The 19,212-nt window shown below is 44.8% G+C and overlaps 3 protein-coding genes and 1 pseudogene across 6 annotated transcripts; 2 read left to right on the top strand and 2 right to left on the bottom strand.

Moving 5' to 3' along the window:
* Positions 1-293: 293 nt before the first annotated feature.
* LOC103627750 (membrane-anchored ubiquitin-fold protein 3) lies at positions 294-5,087 on the top strand. Of its 3 annotated transcripts, none has more exons than XM_035958811.1 (3): positions 294-1,164; positions 3,448-3,615; positions 4,632-5,087. In XM_035958811.1, exons 1-3 carry the CDS (start codon positions 1,032-1,034, stop codon positions 4,685-4,687), a joined length of 357 nt encoding a protein of 118 aa, XP_035814704.1. In that variant the 5' UTR covers positions 294-1,031; the 3' UTR covers positions 4,688-5,087. The 3 variants fall into 3 exon arrangements, with proteins under 3 accessions (XP_035814704.1, XP_035814703.1, NP_001351938.1); XM_035958810.1 differs by having other exon boundaries at positions 3,448-3,618; NM_001365009.1 differs by having other exon boundaries at positions 554-1,164; positions 3,486-3,618; positions 4,632-5,001.
* Positions 5,088-8,192: 3,105 nt separating this feature from the next.
* On the top strand, positions 8,193-10,951 carry LOC103627749 (tRNA (carboxymethyluridine(34)-5-O)-methyltransferase). The gene is made up of 3 exons (XM_008648057.3): positions 8,193-8,792; positions 8,982-10,040; positions 10,591-10,951. The coding sequence occupies exons 2-3, from the start codon at positions 8,989-8,991 to the stop codon at positions 10,673-10,675; spliced, it is 1,137 nt and encodes a 378-aa protein (XP_008646279.1). The 5' UTR covers positions 8,193-8,792; positions 8,982-8,988; the 3' UTR covers positions 10,676-10,951.
* A 528-nt stretch (positions 10,952-11,479) lies between these two features.
* On the bottom strand, positions 11,480-16,852 carry LOC109939881 (pentatricopeptide repeat-containing protein PPR5, chloroplastic-like; annotated as a pseudogene).
* A 536-nt stretch (positions 16,853-17,388) lies between these two features.
* On the bottom strand, positions 17,389-19,212 carry LOC103627748 (ATP synthase delta chain, chloroplastic). 2 transcript variants are annotated; one of them, XM_035958809.1, is made up of 2 exons: positions 18,233-19,207; positions 17,389-18,127 (listed from the first exon to the last, which is right to left on the bottom strand). In XM_035958809.1, exon 1 carries the CDS (start codon positions 19,017-19,019, stop codon positions 18,273-18,275), a length of 747 nt encoding a protein of 248 aa, XP_035814702.1. In that variant the 5' UTR covers positions 19,020-19,207; the 3' UTR covers positions 17,389-18,127; positions 18,233-18,272. The 2 variants fall into 2 exon arrangements, with proteins under 2 accessions (XP_035814702.1, NP_001307779.1); NM_001320850.1 differs by having other exon boundaries at positions 17,437-17,676; positions 18,233-19,212.

The following is a 19,212-nucleotide window of genomic DNA, read 5'->3' as shown; positions in this document are numbered from 1 at the left end:
ACCAACAACACATATTATATTATTAGGTGGATAATATAATCTAAATATCTAAATTTTCATAATCTATAAATAGGTCAATAAATTTTTATATAGTCTATAAGCTATATTATACTTTTCCGTTTTTTATTTGTTGTGGTTTAGTTCAAAAATTACTAGCAAACGACAAATATTTGAGAATGCAGGTAGTAGATATGTTTGATTCGCTGTCTAACTTGCTATATTTTATCTAACTTTTGTGTCTAAGGTTAGTTCGTAAATTCGAACGACTAACCTTACGCAAAGTGTGACATAGTTAGTCACGAACCAAACAGACCCTGGCCTTAGACATAGCTTTAATTCCACATAACTACAAATACGAGAATAAAATAGTCTTAAAACCCACTCGGCACATCCATGTACAAAACTTTCCCCCAGAGCAATCCATCAGTGGATTGTGGTTTGTATTTGTTGACTATTTATTTTGAAATGAAAAACAAGCTGGACCTGTAACAGTACAACCAAAGAAGAGACAAAGGGGGGAGAGAGAGATGTTCCACAACAGCAGTACAGAACAGTGAAGAAGACGTCGACGAGACCACCGAGGGCAGTCAAAGTGCCCGAGATAGAAGCCGCCATCGCCCGTCGCCGACGTCGAACCCCGGTCGGCATAGAATTCCCCGCTCCGCCTCGGCCTCGCCAATCGCTTTCACGCTCCATCAACACCATGGCTCGATGCCAAAACCACAATTAAAAATTTGTGCTTGGGCGTATCCGTCAATACACGCACCGAGAGGAGGAAGCCCACTACCCCGTCTCTCTCTCTCTCTCCTCCCTGGCTCTCGTCTTCCTCTCCTCCCCCACCGAGTTGCCGCCCCCTCGCTTTCACCCCACGCGGAAGCAAGAATTCGTCGTCAAATTCCCACCTTGCGCGTGTTTCTGTGGATTTCCTTTTTTTTGGCCGCTTCCTTGCTCCTATGGGCCTTTGATCCGGGGCTTGGATCTTGGGAAGGGGAGGTGTGGTGGGCCGCCGCCGGCGATCTGGCGGGGAGGATATGGCCGGCGGGAAGGAGCCGATCGAGGTCAGGTTCCGGCTCTTCGACGGCACGGACATCGGGCCCACCAAGTACGATCCCTCCACCACGGTCTCCTCGCTCAAGGAGTTCATCCTCGCTCGGTGGCCGCAAGGTGAGGCAGTGAGACTTATTGATTTGGTAGCGTACACGCCTGTGCCTTCCCGATCTGCTGATACAAGCGATGGACGCTTTTGTAATTTAGGTGGAGGGGTATTCTCATGTCATGAGTTTTCTGGATCATGTATTGCTTCTTTTTTGGCTTTGTGCTCATGTTTCGCTAGTTTTCTTGCTACCCCTGCTATTTTGCTTGTGGCGTATGACTTCTCGTGGCACCTTTGATTTCTTGTTGTTTTCTGGATGCATGGTCAGTTGAGTAGAGGGAAACTATACTTTTGTTTTCTTCTTCAGCAAAGTCCTAGAACCGGCTATGCCTTATTCAATTATTAGCTTCAGCATTATGCTTTGAGTGGCTCTGCCATATTCGCTAATTAGCTTCGGCAGTATCCTGTGACTGGCTAGCTTCAGAAGTATCCTGTGATTAGCTAGCTTCAGAAGCATCCTGTGTTTGGCTAGCTTCAGAAGTATCCTGTGACTGGCTATGCCATATCCTCTCTCTTTTTTGGGGTATGCAGAATCCCAGTACTGGTTGTGCCATATTATCAGTTAGTTGATACTTTCGGTTCTTTGCTTTATGTGGTGCGAAATTCTCATCTGTGAATACCAATTGCCAATTTTGTGAGCGAAGAGCTTTTTTGGAAACAGTTCACAGATTGTAAGTGGAACGGATGGAAACAGGGTCTCGCTTATTTTGTTTGCTGTAAAAGAAGCAAAGTGCACAAGGCCATATTAATAACTGTAGACCTTTCGAGTGATTATAGCACTATGTAAAAGAAGCAAAGTGCACAAGGCCATATTACTCTCTTCAAATCTGTAAAGGGAGTTTTACAGCACTATGGAAAGCTTTTCAATGTCCGACTGTTAGATAACCTGAGTTTCTCTGCAGAAGTGCAACAGCTCAACTTTTCACCATTGACAAACATTCTGATTAATAGTTTGGCCTATCATGTGATTTGCACACCTTATAAGATGAGGGCAAACAATTCACTCTGAATCCTTAGCTGTCTGGTATTCAAGTGAAACCTTGGACATTTGTGCTGTTTGTGAATTGAACCTTGGGCCTTATTAAATATTAGTATATCAGAGAGAAATTGTTTGGATGTCAGGTCACTTTTGAGCATGTTGGTCAGCAACAGCAAGCCATAGTAGACACTAGTCCCATGGTACGTGTAAGTTACTGAGAGAACATTGTGTAAGCACTTGCACTAAGCAGCAGAATGATCTGTACTTTTTCACTTAAACAGTCAGAGATCTTTTGTAAGCCAGCAGAAGTCATTTTAGAAACATCTTCAGAAATAATTAGTGACTGTTGTACAATTGAATAATTGATGTTTTGGATAAAGAATACTAACGATTTAGTGAGTAGAATACTCTCGTTCGGTAGGGAAAGACTGCCCGCACGGTATTATATATTAAGAAGAAGCTCAATCGAGTCCCGACCGAGAAAAGTCACGAAAGATGCCCTCCTGTGCAGCATGAGTGTCTGTCCCCTATAGGCCAGATCTTTGCTCGTGTTTTGAGCCTTCCCAGCCCATACACGAGGATCCGCCCCCATAGGTCAGTCCATCTCGTGTGCACACAACCAGGGAACCGGCAAGTGATCTTTTTTAACCTTAGTTTGAAATTCGCTCCCACTGGGATTTGAACTTAGTACTTAAGGAACGCTACTCAGACCACCTAACCAACTCAGCTAGAGGCCCTTTTGCTGAGTAGAATACTCTGAATGATAGTAATGACAGTTCTCTGATTCTCCCGCTTTGTGATGGAACTTTCCTTGGCATGACTTCATGAAATACTTGCATGAGGTGCACCCACATGGGAACCGGACTAGATCAAGTAAAAACTGAGCCTTTCTGGCTGAATCAACATGTGGAATGTGAAAACTATATTGATGCTTTTGCGTGCATTCACAACACAAGGAACGTGTGTACTTGCACATGCCTGCTTGTGTTGATCCAAACATAAGTATGTGAATCGTCACGAACCTGACATATTTATTCCTTCTGTTATCTATTTGAAGGGTGCCTGCATCAATTCTGCTAGCTTTATCAGTTTCTCAATTTGCATTTCAAAATTCAAACTGAGCATTGTGCAATAGCATATTGTATTTTCTGTCTGTGAGACCCTTGGTTGATTGTGCTGGAAACTTACTGAGTTACTGTGTTGTCATATCATGTCCTACACATTGGAACTTTTCAGTGCAAATTCTCTGTTTCTCAATCCATGCATGTTGTTCTTGTTTTCTGAATGGAATTTGTTATTTTATTTGTGCTAACAGATAAGGATATAACTCCAAAAACTGTTAATGACTTGAAGCTTATCAATGCTGGAAGGATATTGGAGAATAATCGGACACTTGCAGAGTCCCGTGTTCCAGTAGGAGAGGTCCCAGGAGGTGTAATTACAATGCATGTGGTAGTGCGACCTCCACAAGCTGACAAAAACAGTGGTATTGCCGACAATTTCAGCTCTTTGATCATAGCATTTTCTTGGTTCCCATGACAAATAACTTGAGTTCTATTTCCATATATTTAATTGAAGTGTTTGTCATGATCAACTCTTGTGCTGGAAACATACTGCTCCTATTCTTGTGGTAGTGAATGCATCTAGGGATGTATCTCTGTTATCCAAATACTACAACCTGAAAGATATTTCCAGTTACTCCATGTGAATTTAAACTTTTTAGTTCAAGTTATGAGCTGAGTTGCTTATATATGGGAGTAGTTTTCTCACGTGTACATAAGTCACAAAGTTCCCGGATCGATAGGGCCGAGGAATGCGGCTACCTATGAGAGATTTTTACATTGTGAGAACAAAAATGACCCCACGTATCTTGGTCGGGGATGACGTTTCTTGATCGAGTGTCGCTACCACTTAACATGTTTCTTGTGACTATGCGTGTACCTATCATGTGTGTGTGCGCGCACTATCTCCACCACTAATGATGCCTAGAGATCCAAACTTTCGAACACACAACCACAACACAACCTTCTAATAATTTTCAATACAGCAAGTCTTGAGGTGCTTAGGTATCTTAGGTGTCTTAAGATAGAACTTGTACCAACATGAGCATTAAGGGTGTGTTTGGTTTGAGGAATGAGCTGGTACATTTTCTCACTCCTCAATTTTTTATTTGGTTTGTGGAATAGAATGAGTTGATCCATCACCACAACATTCTTTATAAGCTAATAATTAGTATACATACGAGGAATAAGTTGATTCCACCAAAATTTATGGAATGAACTCATGATGTATCAACTCATGAAGCATAAGGTGACTCCACAAACCAAACACACTGTAAGTTGACGCGGTGGAATGTTTGGGTGATATGCGGCCACAAGCATACTAAGTAATTTCTTTTTGTTGTTTAATATGATCTTAACTGTGATGCTGAAAGCTATTGTGATTTTCTTGACATTTGTAAACATACCTCTAACATGTTGTTCACCTATAATTTTCCAGAGAAGCAGCTTGCGAATTCCGTCAAGCAGAACAGATGCGGGTGCACCATTCTCTGATAAGACGCCTGCTTGATGTTGTACAATCTGTGTAGTCTTAGGATTTTGTATCTGCTTTGCTGTGTTCACACAAGCGTGAATTCATTTTGATATCCAGTCCTTGAAGCCATTCGAGTCCAGAAACATACACACTAAAAATCCATCGAATATGAAGGTTTCTGGATGGTAGATTTGGATCGTCTTGTTCCAGAGTTGAGGATTGGATGCTTCCTGCTGTATAAATGGTGTTGTCGAAACTAGAAAAAAAAACTCTTTTATTTCTTTTTTCTTTTCTGCCATGTTGACGTTATATATATATCGATTCTTTTTAGATCGGTTGCTTTGTCTCGTCTAACAGAAATATTGTACTCAGATATAAGTTGCAAAAGGAGTAATGTATGGTGTTATGGTAAAGGGGAAACAAAGAGGTGAAAAGAGCGCATGGCTAGTTTTACATTTGATTCTTTGGTTAACCTGACCTGACTGTGCATGCAGTAGCTGAAGGAGCAGTGATGTGTTTTAGTAGTAGGCATACACAATTTGCTCTGATTACAATTCTTACAAGTTTGTACAAAAAAGATCCAGTAAATTATCGGAAAGCGCCTCCGGTCGATCCATTCGTCGCTCCTCCATGACCGTCGTCACCACCACCATTCCTCATTTTGATTTCTTCCTATGTTGTCTCCTTCCATCTGCAAAAGCTAATTCAGGTCATCACATTGTCCATGGAGGGCTGAATCCATTTTATGGCTCGTTTGGTAGAGTTCCACTCCATAATTTTATATGGACCAAGAGAAGCCTATATGGATACGAAGATGATTGCACATTGAAAAAAGGATATGAGCCCGCTTCAAATGCGAACATAGATTCTACCTACGCAATAAACTTGGGTTCTTATTTTGAAATGATGGTGCTCAGACCGACAAAAAAATAATGGTGCTCTTATATGGATGCCTCAGTATAGAGTCTATATTAATTTTTTGACTGTTGTTATATAAAAAATATCGGTCTACTTTCTAGATAAGTAATCTAGAAGCAACAGAGAAGATAGAAATAACATGTTTTAGATGAGCTTTTAGGTTACAAACAAGTGAACAACTCTTAGGCTTTGTATATTTTAGCTTTTAGTCATTTGTTCTCAGTAATTTAGAATAAACTTATATGTGATCGCCAAATCTTATTGCTCTTTACATATCCATATGTTGGGGAGAATATCCTTAGCCAAAGGTCCATAACAATGAAGTTCACTAGTTAAGATGTTTCTAGGGAAAAGCTTATCAAAAACAAAGAAGGTGTAGCCCCAAACACAGAGCAAAGAACAGTACTGAAGGTCGCGTGACAAGCCGAATGTGAAACGAAGCTTTCAATATCTCTAGGATCACCTTTGAAGAAGGCATAAAGTCCTCAAGAAGGTGAAAAGACATGTGGACATGTCTCTGCTGTACAAAGATTGATTGTACATCTTCAACTATGAAGGATTGTTGTGTAATATGAAGTGCCTTCTTGTAATCCCCAAAGTGTATACATAATTGATCTTATAAATAGATGAATAGTGCTTCCGCTATGGGGATCGACCATTTTTGTAATCTCGCACTTGTAACATCTTCTCCCGGGAGAGCTTCCGATAAAGACTATTTCATGGATGTGATTTGTTGTTCGCAACAATCTTAGAAACTCCATTGTTAAAAGATAAAGACGAAGCTCATCATTCATCACTATCAAGTGCTTTGAATTTGGAAATGAGGGACACTCTATACATAATAAATGATTTAAGTGTGAAAATGAGGGATACTTTATCCATAATTGCAATGCTACTCCACCAACCCCATTGCCTAGGCAGAAGACTATTTGTTTTCAATGCATATTACTTGGTTAGAAAAGATATAGGCAACAACGTCAAGGTCATGTTGTTAGACCCACCAAACAAGAATAGGCCTAATTTTTTTGTTACTAATCTTTGGTTGAGAAGGTAGTCGGCCCCCATAAAATTTGAGTGCCTAGACATCACACTTGATCTTCATTGTATGTAAGTGAGAGCACCTAAGGGGGAGGGGAATGGATGATCCTACAAAACTTGTTGCAAACAACACAAACTTGGTCCAATTTATGGGTCAAAGTGACTAAAAACCAAGTTCGTGTGAGAAGATGAGAGAAAGAAAGACTCTTCACTTGATTGCTCACTTGAGATGTGTATTAAACTAGGAGCAATATGTACGTGAATTTTATGCTCAAAGGAAGATAGAAATCACAATAAAGTAAATGGACAAAAGACACAACGATTTTTCGCGTGGTTCGACCAAAACCTACTCCATGTTGTGGTGACCTCCTTCGACCAAGGGTTGTACTCAACCCCTCTCAAATGATCTAAATATCAAACTTAAGTGCCATGGTATTCTTCCATATATCAAAACCGTTTGTGAGGAATCTCCACAAATTGGAATCTCTCACACCTACACAAGATGATCACAATCCAATTCAGAGTATGGGTGGGAGTAGAGTACACACACAAGAGCTCAATTGTAGCAACACACGCACACATGCAAAGAAGAGAGCGCAACAACAAAGCGACATAGTAACGACATAGAAAATGCGCTCATATCTCTCTCAAACACTTCGAAGGCGTGGTCGCGGAGTCTCGGAGTTGTAGTGTGCTCTAGGAATGTTTGGTATTCTAGTAGAGACTTCTAGGGGTCTCTTTTATAGCCCCAAGGGGCCAAGGATCTGTTGCTCCTTCCTTTGGAAAGCGCGGATTGCCTTCTGTCCGTGGGTGCACCGGACATGTCTGGTGACCCTTCCCGACTGTGGCCTATTGAACTGGTCGGCGTTGATCACACTGCAGGCCGTTGACGCGGGCGAAGAGCCGTTGGCCCTTGTCCGCTTGGCGCACCGGACATGTTCGATGGACACTAGATAGTCCAGTGAATTATAGCCAACGAGTCCAAGAAAATCCCAAGAGCGACCAGTTGGGGCCGGCTGTCCAGGCCATCACTAGACATGTCCGGTGCACACCGAACTGTCCGGTGAAGCCCAGTCTAGCCCAACTTTGGCTCTTTTGAGCCAAACTCCTTCACTTCTTTTTGACTCCTTTTATGATGATTCCTATCATTTATACAAACATAGTTAGCAACAAAACAATTGACTAAGAGCTAGAATCATACCTTCATTGCTTCATTTCATAGTGGTTTGCAATATGCCCAAACTCAAGCCAAAAAACGTTTTTCTCTACAAAATGTGTTAGAGCCTAAACACAAGTACTAGAAACATTTATAATGGACCTATGCAACATATTTAAAAGTGCAAACCTCATACTTATACCATTTTACACAATATTATATATTTAGGTCCATGCTTAAGCTCTCTTGGACTTGATATCTTCAATTTTGTATAATTTTTTGTTTGTATTGTTTTATGACTAGAAAAAAGTGAAAAACCTTTCGAATCCGTATTCGTATCCAAACTTTATATCAATTATCAATTATTTTCTATTTAAAAAGATGTAGAACAATTTTAAGAGGTTTACTTATATAAATTTATATAGTAAATTTCATATGTTATTTGTTCATAGTAAATCTGAATAAAGATCCGGATCCAGTTAAGTTGGGAACCACGTTGAATCGCACCCACACGTTTCTTTGCCCTAACAGCGAAGGCACACTGCCCGACAGCCGCCGCCGTTTCTTCCTCTTCATCTTCCTCGCAGCGCCGGCCTTCCATCTTCCGCTCCCTCCCCGACTCGCCCTTGGCACGCAGGCGACAGCGGCGGCGCTCAGGTTCGGGCTCTCAGCGACGGCGGGGCAACCCCAGACTCGCTGCCGTCGTCAGCGGCTCTTCCTCCCGCCTCTCGCCAATCGACTCGCACCCTCGCCTCCGGTCCTCGTCCCCCCCGCATACCGGCCGGCGACCCTGCATGCGCGCCTCCCGCTCCCCTTCCGCCTCCGGTGGACCGTCGACAGCGCCCGGCCCCGGCGGCTGCACTGCGCGCCGCGTGCGGCCGGCGGGCAGTGGGAGCCAGCAGCCGCTGCTCCAGCAAGGCGGCCGTGCCGCTTTGGTAGCGCTTGCCCGAAACGAAGCGTTACCTGTCCGCTTACGTTTCAGCGCGAGCTTAGTGCCTCCTTTTGGAACCCTGGTAATGTACCGAACTGTGAATATGGATTATACTGAATTGCATATGGTAGTACTGGCTATGACTAACCTAGCTTAAATCTTGGTTCTGTCACTGCCATTGACCAAGCTAATCTGCTGTAGTTTCATCTCTTTATCGTCTGAGTTATTGGCAAACCATCAGCGTGGCTAATTCATATATTCTTTGGCATAGGTCTTGCATGATACTAATATTTTCGAGGATAACAGCAAGAAGCATTCATAAAGCCATACACATTTCTCATTCATATTCTTCAAGCTTTCGAAATAAAGAATTCTCTAGTTATAAGCCAACGTTTCAGCATCTTAGCACTAACAACCCGATGAGGCCAAATGATTCGTTGGAGGCTCAAGACATGGTTCCTGCTGAGGGAAACCACAGTTGCTTCTCAAGTGTTCAGTCCACTCCAGAAATTGAGAAGAAGTATGTGCATCGTGTCTATGATGCCATAGCTCCCCATTTCAGTGCAACAAGATTTGCTAAATGGCCCAAGGTTGCAGGATTCTTGAATTCCTTGAGGCCAGGGTCGGTTGTACTGGATGCTGGCTGTGGTAATGGCAAGTATTTGGGTTTCAACCCTGATTGTTTATTCATAGGATGTGATATAAGCCCACCGCTTATTGAGATATGTGCTGGGAGAGGGCATGAGGTGTTGGTTGCTGATGCTGTCAACCTCCCATACAGGAATGATTTTGGCGATGCAGCAATTTCAATTGCTGTGTTGCATCATTTGAGTACTGATGATAGGCGGAGGAGGGCCATAGAAGAGCTAATCCGTGTTGTTCGAAGAGGTGGTCTGGTGCTTATAACAGTCTGGGCTAGGGAGCAGGAAGACAAGTCTTTGCTCAACAAGTGGACTCCCCTCTGCGAGAAATATACTGAAGAGTGGGTTGAACAGAGCAGTCCTCCAGTACGCAGTAAATCTGGAACTCTTCTGGAAAGCATTGCAGAAACTGATGAAGATGCTGGTTTCACGAAGCAAACAGATGACCGATTGAAAAGCTGTCATGGTGAGGTGGAGGACAAGACCATTGACTGTAGTAATTCAAAGACTGATGAAAATGAGAAAAACCAGCAGGAGTACTTTGTTCCATGGCATCTACCATTTCACCGAGCTGAAATTGGTGGTGCATCTGCTGCTCTGGAAAATGGATTTGCAAAGAAAGATGAGAAGAAGGGTACAGTGGTCTACAATCGTTATTATCATGTTTTTGTTGAAGGAGAACTTCAGAGGTGGAGTATTCTTTCTCAGTTACTCTACATTTACACGAAAAGCTTACTTCCCTCCCCCTTTTGTTTCTACCTGTACCTGCATAAAGTCAAATTCTTCATTTGCTCAAAGCCATAGTGATGCCTCATAGAAGCTTCCTGTTTCATGTGTTTATTCCTATTTTTTCTACCATTTTACTTGTGATACTAGTGTCTTGGTCACTGTTAATGTGTTTGTTTAGTCATGAAAGGTCGGGAAAATGGAATAACTAGAGATGATAACACGAGCTGTTGAAGGCAGTTCGATGCAGTTGACATTTTGACTGCTTTTATTTCTACTCTTTTACCCAATTATTCTGTTTAGGGGTTCATCAGAAATGTTGCCTTCATACATATAGATACCGCTACTTGTCACTTGGTTGCCTTATAGAGAAAGAATCTGGTAACAATAATTATAGAGAAAGATGAATACAATCTGCTGCTTGCACTTCGTAAGCATGTATTACTTTCTTTTCGCTGAGTGTCAGCTCTTTTGATTCGGATTATGTCATATCATCAACTTTCTTAATTTCAGATTGGTTTCTGGCATAAAGAATGCTGCTATTGTTGACCAGTTCTATGACAAATCCAACTGGTGCATTGTTCTCGAGAAGCTTTGAGCTGCAGAAAAAGGAATGGCACAAGAAGCCATCAGAATATGATATTTGTGGGGATTCAGTGGTAGGCGAGCCAAATGTGTTTATCCCGAAGTGTATGATGCATTGTTTAAGGGATCCTGAAATTTATGGTGCATTGTTAAGACTTATGTCAGATTGCCCAATATTTTGAGGGCCATCTGGACTTGAAGAAATATTTGCTGTCAATCTGGTCAACACCGTGAATTAGCATGATTGCTAGTACTGTTTTTGATATAAGTATGAGCTTTCATTGTTCTACGGCATCACTGTTCATTAGCTGGTGGAGGGATGCTTATAGTTCATTTGCACCTCTAGCCTACTATTCAACCACGTATTAGCCGTTCGATGGATCAAAACAGACTCTGGCTAATAATTAGCTAGCTGATAGTTAGCAACTATCAGTTAGCTAACTAATGGATTCAAACATGTTCTTATGCTTCTTGCATTTTACAAAAGCGATCATTTTCTGAAACAACGTGCTGCATGCCACTCCGGTTCACAGTTTTATGTATCGGGAGATGCTCAGTAAATAGGACCACAGATCTGTAATAACAATTGAAGAAACAAAAATACCTACTTACGATAACAGATTACATGTACAAGCAGATTTTGCCGCAGCACGAAAGGTCTCAGCATTCTTCAGTAGGGAAGGAACATACTGTTGGGAGCAGGGCAACTCCCGTAGCTCCAAGTACACTATATTAACGGTTTCTGGTGCAGATCAAATGTGTTCTTCGTTTCTTCCTGATGTCAGGTAATTTGACGAGCCTGTTCAAACCAACAGCCTTATATAGCAGCTACTTGCCAAACGCTTGCTTACCTCTGGTTTCTTAGAAGTAGCAGTTTCTGAATCGCCAGCCGAATCTGTACTCTGCTTGCTTGCAGAGTTTATGCCTGGTGATGTCCTGGGTTTCCTCTCAGAGGAGCCAAATGCTTCTAAAGCGTCCAGGAAGAACTTTTTATTCGGGACAATCCCCGTTTTGTTCATTCCCTTGAGCAACTTCTGCACCAGTGCCTTATCGTTCGCCTTGGTGTGGGCCTTGTAGAGCAGCTTGTAGGTGGAACCACTGGGCACAACTATAGATGTCCAGAAAGCACGTGGCCCGTTAGCACGGCACGAAGCACGAGTTTTTAGCACGGCACGAGCACGGCACGACACGAGTTATTCCGGGCCCGGGCTCAGCCTGGCCCGACGATCGTGCCGGGCTCGACAACCCTCTCGGCCCGTTGGGCTAGCCCGAGCACGGCCCGATATTTGGTGGGCTTCAAATTTAGCCCGCTACAAATTCCAATTTCCAAACAGCGGCCCAGCCACGCGCCCACGAAACAGGCCAGCGGCCCAGCCCAGCTGCAAGCCGCAAGCACTGTGGCACTGCGCCCGCCTGGATATATGGGCGTCCGCGTCGCGGCCGTCTCATTCTCGCCCCGCCCGCCCGTAACCCTAACCCTAGTTTCCTATCGCGTCGCGCACCCACTCAGCCGCTCGACCGCTCCTCTCCTCTCCGCTGCGACTGCGACCGCCGTCTCGCCTCTCGTCCATCTCCTCCATCTTCGGTCTCCGCTCTCGGCCTCTCCGTCTCCGCTCGGCGCCTCCGTGGACGTGTCCTCCTCGTCCCTCTCAGTCTCGGACTCTCGCACTCGCACGGTAACGCTGGATCTCGCCATCTCGGTGCTTGTGCTCCGGCTCGTCGTGTCCTCCACTCCTCCGTCCACCCCCTCTCCACTCCTCCTGTCCTCCACTCCTCCTGACCTCAACGGCGCCAGTGACGTGAAACGGGGCTCCAGATCTGCTCGTCTTCGGTAACCATGAGGAACCAGTGCGCGTCGGCTCGATCTCCACTTTGAGTCGGCGACGGAACCGGGGCTCCGGACCGGATCTACCGACTACCGCTAACGGCGGCCTCAGCTCTGCGTCCGGCACAGAGGTTAGTGACCTGATTTGGACATCTGGTGTTCAATGGAAACTTCTACCTTATTATGGATGTCGTTCCTGTGACCTGATTTGCTTATTCCCTTCATCCTTTTTTCTGTGCAAGTCTTCCCCGTGAGTTGTATTGATCCGTGAGGAACCCGTCCTTTTGGAACCGGTGCTCCGGATCTACTACTAACGGCGACGAGTTCTTCGTGTCTGGCGCAGAGGTAATCTAATATGCTGTGATTTGTGTAGTAGTAACGGCGGTGAGTTGTGATGGAGCAATGTGTTGGTGGTGAGAATAGTCCACCTCAGTTCATCAACAATGATTTGGATGTTGTGCCCTGTTATGAGAATGATCCATCTCAGTCCATTAACAATGGTAGCAGTGCAGCCCCTATTAACCTAGAGGAGGGTGCTGCTACCAATAATGGTGCTGCAGACACTTCAGAAAATGTTGATGGTAAGAAGCATAAAAGAATTTGCACATCTAAAGTTTGGCTTGATTTCGAGCCGCTCTACAATACTGTAAACGGTAAGAGGATAAGGTATGGTGGTAAGTGTCACGGGTGCAAATCTACATTGACTGTTGTGTCTACTAGTGGTACTGGTCATTTGCTTAGGCACCAACGTGATTGCAAAGTTAAGCTTGCTAAACAAGGCAAGCAGTCAGTCCTTAAGTTTAACCCTGATGGTTATGTTCGTAACTGGGATTACTGTCCTGATCGTGCTAGAACTCAGATGTGTAGGTTGATTGCTAGGCTTGATCTTCCACTTAATTTTGCTGAGTCACCTGCTTTTGAGGAGTATATTAGACTATCTTATAATCATGTCTTTAAGAAAGTATCTCATCAAACAACTGCTAGGGACTTTGTCAAGTTCTTTAATGATCGTCGTAAGATAGTTGTTGAGTGCTTGCAATCTGTTTCTTCTATTGCAATTACATCTGATATTTGGAGTGGTAATGCTAAGGAAAACTATCTTAGTGTGGTTGCTCATTATATTTCTAATGACTGGGCATTAGAAAAGAGGGTCATTGGCCTTAGACTTATTGAAACAACTCACACTGGTGAGAACATTGCTGTGAGGGTTATGACTGTGCTTGAAGATTATGGTGTTGTTAATAAAGTTTTTTCTGTAACCTTGGATAATGCCTCCTCCAATTCTAAAGCTATGGAGAAGCTTAGTCCATCCTTAGCTGGATATGTTGGTACTTTATTCTTGCATCAACGTTGTGCTTGCCATATTATCAATTTGATTGTGAAATGCAGCTTGAAAAGACTGCAACCTTACCTTGATTCATTTAGAACTGCAATTGTCTACTTGAATGCTTCTAATCAGCGTATTGCTGCATTTAAGGGTTATTGTGTTGCTATGAATGTACAACCTCGTAAATTTGGCATTGACATGCCCGTGAGATGGAATTCTACATATCTTATGCTTAAGCATTTAATTCCTTACAAGGGAACCTTTGGTGTGTTCATGGACACTAACTATCCTAGAAAACCAGGTGAACCTAATCTGTTGACAAATTCGCATTGGTATGTGGCTGAAAAGTTGCTTCAGTTTCTTGAACTGTTTTATGATGCTACTGTGACCCTTTATGGGGTTTACTATCCTACATCTCCACTTATTATGCATAATATTCTTGACATTATCTAGCATTTAAATCAGTATGAAAATGATGCATTGCTTAGACATGCTGTTGCTCCTATGAAATCTAAGTTCCTTAAGTACTGGAGGGATATACCTATGCTCTATGCATTTGCTTTTATACTTGATCCTAGAGCCAAACTAAGGTGTTTTAGCAATATCTTAAGGATTTTATCTGGTCTATCTGGTACTGACTACTCACTTTACTTTACTTGTGTGAAAAGTGAATTGTTTACCATGTTTAATAAATATGATGTTAAGTTTGGTGCAGTTAGGCAACAAGTGCCTCCTCCTCCTCCTGTCACAGGTAAAAGGAAACAAAACTAGGGATTGATTTATGGATCTGATTCTATTTCTGAGTTTTCATATCCTGGTTCTAGTACTCCTAACCTTGCAGCTGGAACATCAGCATCTGCTTTGCTTCAACAAGCACACTCTAGTGCTGGCCTTAGTTCACATGACACAGAATTGTCCTCCTACCTGGACAGTGACACTTTGCAGAAGTTTGATGAGGACTTCAATATCCTAAACTGGTGGCATGAACATAAGTTGTCCTATCCTATTCTCTCTATCTTAGCTAGAGATGTTATTTCTGTTCCTGTCTCAACAATTTCCTCAGAAACTGCATTTAGCCTTTGTGGCAGGATAATTGAGGAACGACGACGTCGCCTAGCACCAGAAATGGTAGAGATGCTACTTTGCATGAAAGATTGGGAACTAGGAGAAGCTAGAGGCCAACACTCTACATAGGACGAAGACCTTGAAGAAGCATTTGAGGGACTTTATCTTGATGACCCTTAGGGCCTAGGGCCCTACACTTTGCAATCTCCTACTATTCTTCCTATTCCTACAATCCTACTCTATTCTAGTGATCTGGACATCTGGTGATGTAAACTGTACTCTTAGACATGAACTTATTATTAAATCAGAGCTGGGCTGTACTCTTTTTTCCTTTCTAGGGTTTTCTCACGAGGAGTGAGTTTTTACCTAGAAAGGTTTTTAATGAGGCAGCCATTGCACAAACAGCTCTAATCCTTTATATTACTTATCTTTATCTGTTTTGTGCATGTTTGCAAGTGTGAATTTCTGTTTAAATGTGCAAGTGTGAATTTCTGTCAAATGTGCAAGTGTGAATTTCTGTTTAAATGTGCAAGTGTAAGTGTGAATTTCTGTTTAAATGTGAACTGTGTGAATTGGCGTGCTCGGGCTGGGCCGGGCTCCTTCGTGGGCCGAGCTTTCCGGGCTGGCCCGGCACGGATAGGCCTTAGTAGTGCCGTGCTCGGACAGAAGGGACAGCCCGTCGGGCGGCCCGACCCGGCCCGGTTAACAGGCCGGGCTCAAACGGGCTCGGGCTGGACCGGGCCGGGCCGGGCCGGGCCATCCGTTTGGACATCTAAAGTCACAACACAACACAACACATTTCTGCAGTGCAGTGTCCAGCAGCCGATCTGCTTCTGTGTGCAATCCGTTCGTGCAGTAGGCATCAAGCATCGAGCTCAACGAAGAAAGGTGCACTTTGTTTTGTGAGGCCACGAGCTCATCAAACACTTGCCGGGCCTTCGAGGCACAATCACAATGAGCATACATTACGATGAGGCATTCCATTGTCACGTAGTTTGGTTTGAATCCCAGTTCTTCCATCTTCTGAACCACAGAGACATCTGCTTTCTCTCTGAGCCTCGCTTTACCACAGAGACATCTGCTTTCTCCTTTGATCGCGGTAGGCTCTTAAACACCTGCTCCATCTTATCAAATGTTTGCTTTCACCCGTATGAATCTACGAGTATGTTGAGTGTGATCACATCTGGACGGCATTGCTTGATTTTCATCCGCAGCAGCACAGATTCCATCTCTCTGATCATGCCATTCTTCCCGTATGCATCAAACACTCCATGGCAAGTATATACATCAGGGAAGGGAGACTACACTTCCATCCAGATCCTTGAACAAGATGTCCACCTGCTTTGTGTCACCAGCCTGCGCAAAGGCCCTTAGCAGAATGTTGTATGTCACAAATAGTCGGTTGACATCGCTCTATACACTTTTCATCTTCTCAAAAGCCAAAATAAATTCGCCTGGGCACGAGGACGGCGGGTGCCGCTCCGGCCATGGAGTTGATGTGCTTGAGCAGGCAACCATCGGGTTGGACGAAAGGAAGGGTAGGGTCTTGTGCTAAATTGGAGTATTTGACTGCGCTGTGGTTGACATTGGAGAATTGCGATGGCGGCGATGGGAAGTGGAGCCTGGCTGCCTGTGTGTATGGAGAGGAAGGGGGTAGGTGGTAGAGCCGTGGAGCTTAGACGAATTGCAAAAAAAAAAAAAAAAGAAGAGGACTTCACAAAAGAATAAACAACTTACGTAAAATTTTCGCTCGCAACCTTCTGATCTGGAGTCAGACGCGCTACCATTGCGCCACGGATCCTTGGTGAACGAAAGCCATAACTAATATATTAATCTACGAGGTCTTTAATGCAGCCAAAGAATGTCAATCTCAATGTGATTGGTTCGGCAGCGATCGGATACACATCATTGGTTTGTTTACTGCACGCCTTCGTCATCAGCTTAGGGTTGCGGCAACAAAACGATGACACCATGACCACGGCAGGGCGGGGCGAAACAAGACCTGCAAGAGCAACGCTATTGACCGGGGAGGCGGCATGCCTCAGCAGTTAGGCTGTCTCCAGCAACGTCCTCTATATTCATCCTCTATATCCGTCCTTTACAGTCTCCTCTAAAAGATTTCATCCTTTATATCTCCTTCCTCTCCAACAACGTCCTCTAAATTACGTCCTCTATACTCAAATATCTATATTAAAGACATTTTTTATTTTTTATTTTTGTACATACGTATTTGTCATACTCTCAAATGTATTGTACATATTTTAGTTTTGCTAAACCGGTTATTTAAAGTATTCAAATGGATAAAGGACCGTTTAGAGAAACTCTATATATAGAGAATCCAGCAACGTTCTCTAAATTTAGAGAACCGTTTAGAGGACGTTGCTGGAGGGCGTAGAGGACCATTTGATTCTCTATATTTAGGGTACAGAACCGTTTAGGGTGCCTTATTGGAGCTAGCCTTAGTGCACACTCAGCCGACATGATCTTTACTTCCCGGTGGACATCATCCTCATCCCATGACTCTATCTCAGCTTGTATATACGATTGAGAGAAGAGGTGCACACTCAGCTATATAGATGAGTGTTTTAAAACATATTACAGTGTCTGTCTGTGTCTGTCAACCACAGGAAAAAAAAGGAGAAAGAACTACAGAGGTTCCCGCCAACCGAAACGCACAAAAATAGGGTCCGTTCATATATGTATCGGAGATTTGGAGCCACCACCGTTGATCCGCAGGTCTGAGTGACTGAAGGGGACAGGGCCAACATTCCCGCTTGGTTCCTTGAGACAGTAGCAGCTGCAAAGATGGAAAACCATTCCAGATCAGATTAATTCCCGAACAAATTGGCAATTCTGCAGCTCTAGGGAAGTTTGTAAATTTTGATTGCAAGCCTGGATGGAATATCCAAGTAAGAATCTTGGGCGTTTTGGTCGATATATGGGAATGGATTACTTGTGTGAGCATTCTGTACATTCTTCTTTCTGCTGAAGAATAATCACATCATTTCGAACCGTTTAATGCCCTCTTTGGAATGCGGGATGTTTTTGCTTGTGAAACTCGAAATTCCTGCGTTGCGTTCCAAGGGAGCACTGCAGTTATAGGAACTGGACACTAGTTTCTCTACTTCCTACACCGTTCATGTGAAATTTATGGTCACATCCTCCTCATTTCTATCACTTTCCTTATTTGAAACCAAATTTCTTGAATCCGGTATGCAGTGTATTCACCATTCATTCAAATATGAATCCTAAAATCCAGGTATGCAGCATTCACCATTCACTCAAAACATTCAACAACCAGAGAATGATACAGATGAATAGCAGAGCAGGGAGAGAGGCAGCAGAAAAAGGACCTATAGCTTCGAGGGCGAGGATGGACGCCTCAAGCCGGCCTCAGACTTCGAGCGGGACGGCGGGCAACTCGAACTCGGACGCGATCTCCTCGATCTGCTTCCGGACGCTCATGTCGATCAAGTTGGAGCCGTCGCGGCCGTACTGCACGGTGAAGCCGGCGATGAGCGCCGGGTCGAGCTGCGTCTTGAGGCGGACGTTCTTGGCGCCGGTCATCTTCTGGACGTGCTGCGCGATCTGCGCGAGGTCCTGCGACTCGAGCTGCACGACGGAGGTGACGGTGGCGACCTCGGTGCCGGTGAGCGAGTTGTAGACGTTCTCGAACTCGACGACGATCTGCGGCACGATGGACGCGCGGAAGTTGTCGACGACGACGTTGAGGAAGTTGACGACGTGCGGCTGCAGCTCGGACGACTTGGCGATCTCGCCGATGAGCTCGGCCTTCTCCTCGCGCGGGACGGTGGGGTTGTCGAAGAACTCGGCGACGGCCTCGTCGGCGAAGATCTTCTCCAGCTTCTCGAGGTCGGAGACCGTCTGCTCGAGGGTGCCGTTCTCGACGGCCACCTCCGACAGCGCGGACGCGTAGCTCTCCGCCGCGGCCTCGGCCGCGGCGCGGGGCCTGGCGAGGTCCCCGCGGCGGCGGCGGGGCGGGGCCAGGCGGAGGGAGGGGAGCCCCCGCGCCACGCTGGAGAAAGAGGCGGACCGGGGAGCCGATGGAGTCGCGCCGGAAGAGGCGGCGGCGGCGGCGGCGGGGCGGAGGGTGAAGGAGGCGAGGCGGAGCGCGGCCATCGCGTCGCGGAGCGTGCGGTCGGAGAGTGGACTCGTGGGGGAGTGCGGCCTCGCTCTTGTTCGGGAATCGGGACGGGACTAGGGAGGTGAGGTCTGGGGGGACGAGGAAGAGGAGGGCTTTGGGGGTGGGGAGCGGACGGACGGGATCGGGAGACCGCCAGATCGCACGGCGGTGGGGCTGGAGGGCGTCGCG

This window comes from Zea mays, chromosome 5, assembly GCF_902167145.1.
Source record: "Zea mays cultivar B73 chromosome 5, Zm-B73-REFERENCE-NAM-5.0, whole genome shotgun sequence".
NCBI lineage: Eukaryota > Viridiplantae > Streptophyta > Magnoliopsida > Poales > Poaceae > Zea > Zea mays.
The sequence above is the reverse complement of the archived record's forward strand: the minus strand, read 5'-3'. Positions and strand labels throughout refer to the sequence as shown.

Coding starts and splice junctions, on each gene's coding strand:
- LOC103627750 (NM_001365009.1), top strand. CDS start 712: ATGCCAAAACCACAATTAAAAATTTGTGCTTGGGCGTATCCGTCAATA. Junction 1,165..3,485: donor CCTCGCTCGGTGGCCGCAAG/GTGAGGCAGTGA, acceptor AATGACTTGAAG/CTTATCAATGCTGGAAGGAT. Junction 3,619..4,631: donor ACAAGCTGACAAAAACAGTG/GTATTGCCGACA, acceptor ATAATTTTCCAG/AGAAGCAGCTTGCGAATTCC.
- LOC103627749 (XM_008648057.3), top strand. CDS start 8,989: ATGATACTAATATTTTCGAGGATAACAGCAAGAAGCATTCATAAAGCC. Junction 10,041..10,590: donor GTTGAAGGAGAACTTCAGAG/GTGGAGTATTCT, acceptor TCTTAATTTCAG/ATTGGTTTCTGGCATAAAGA.
- LOC103627748 (NM_001320850.1), bottom strand. CDS start 19,019: ATGGCCGCGCTCCGCCTCGCCTCCTTCACCCTCCGCCCCGCCGCCGCC.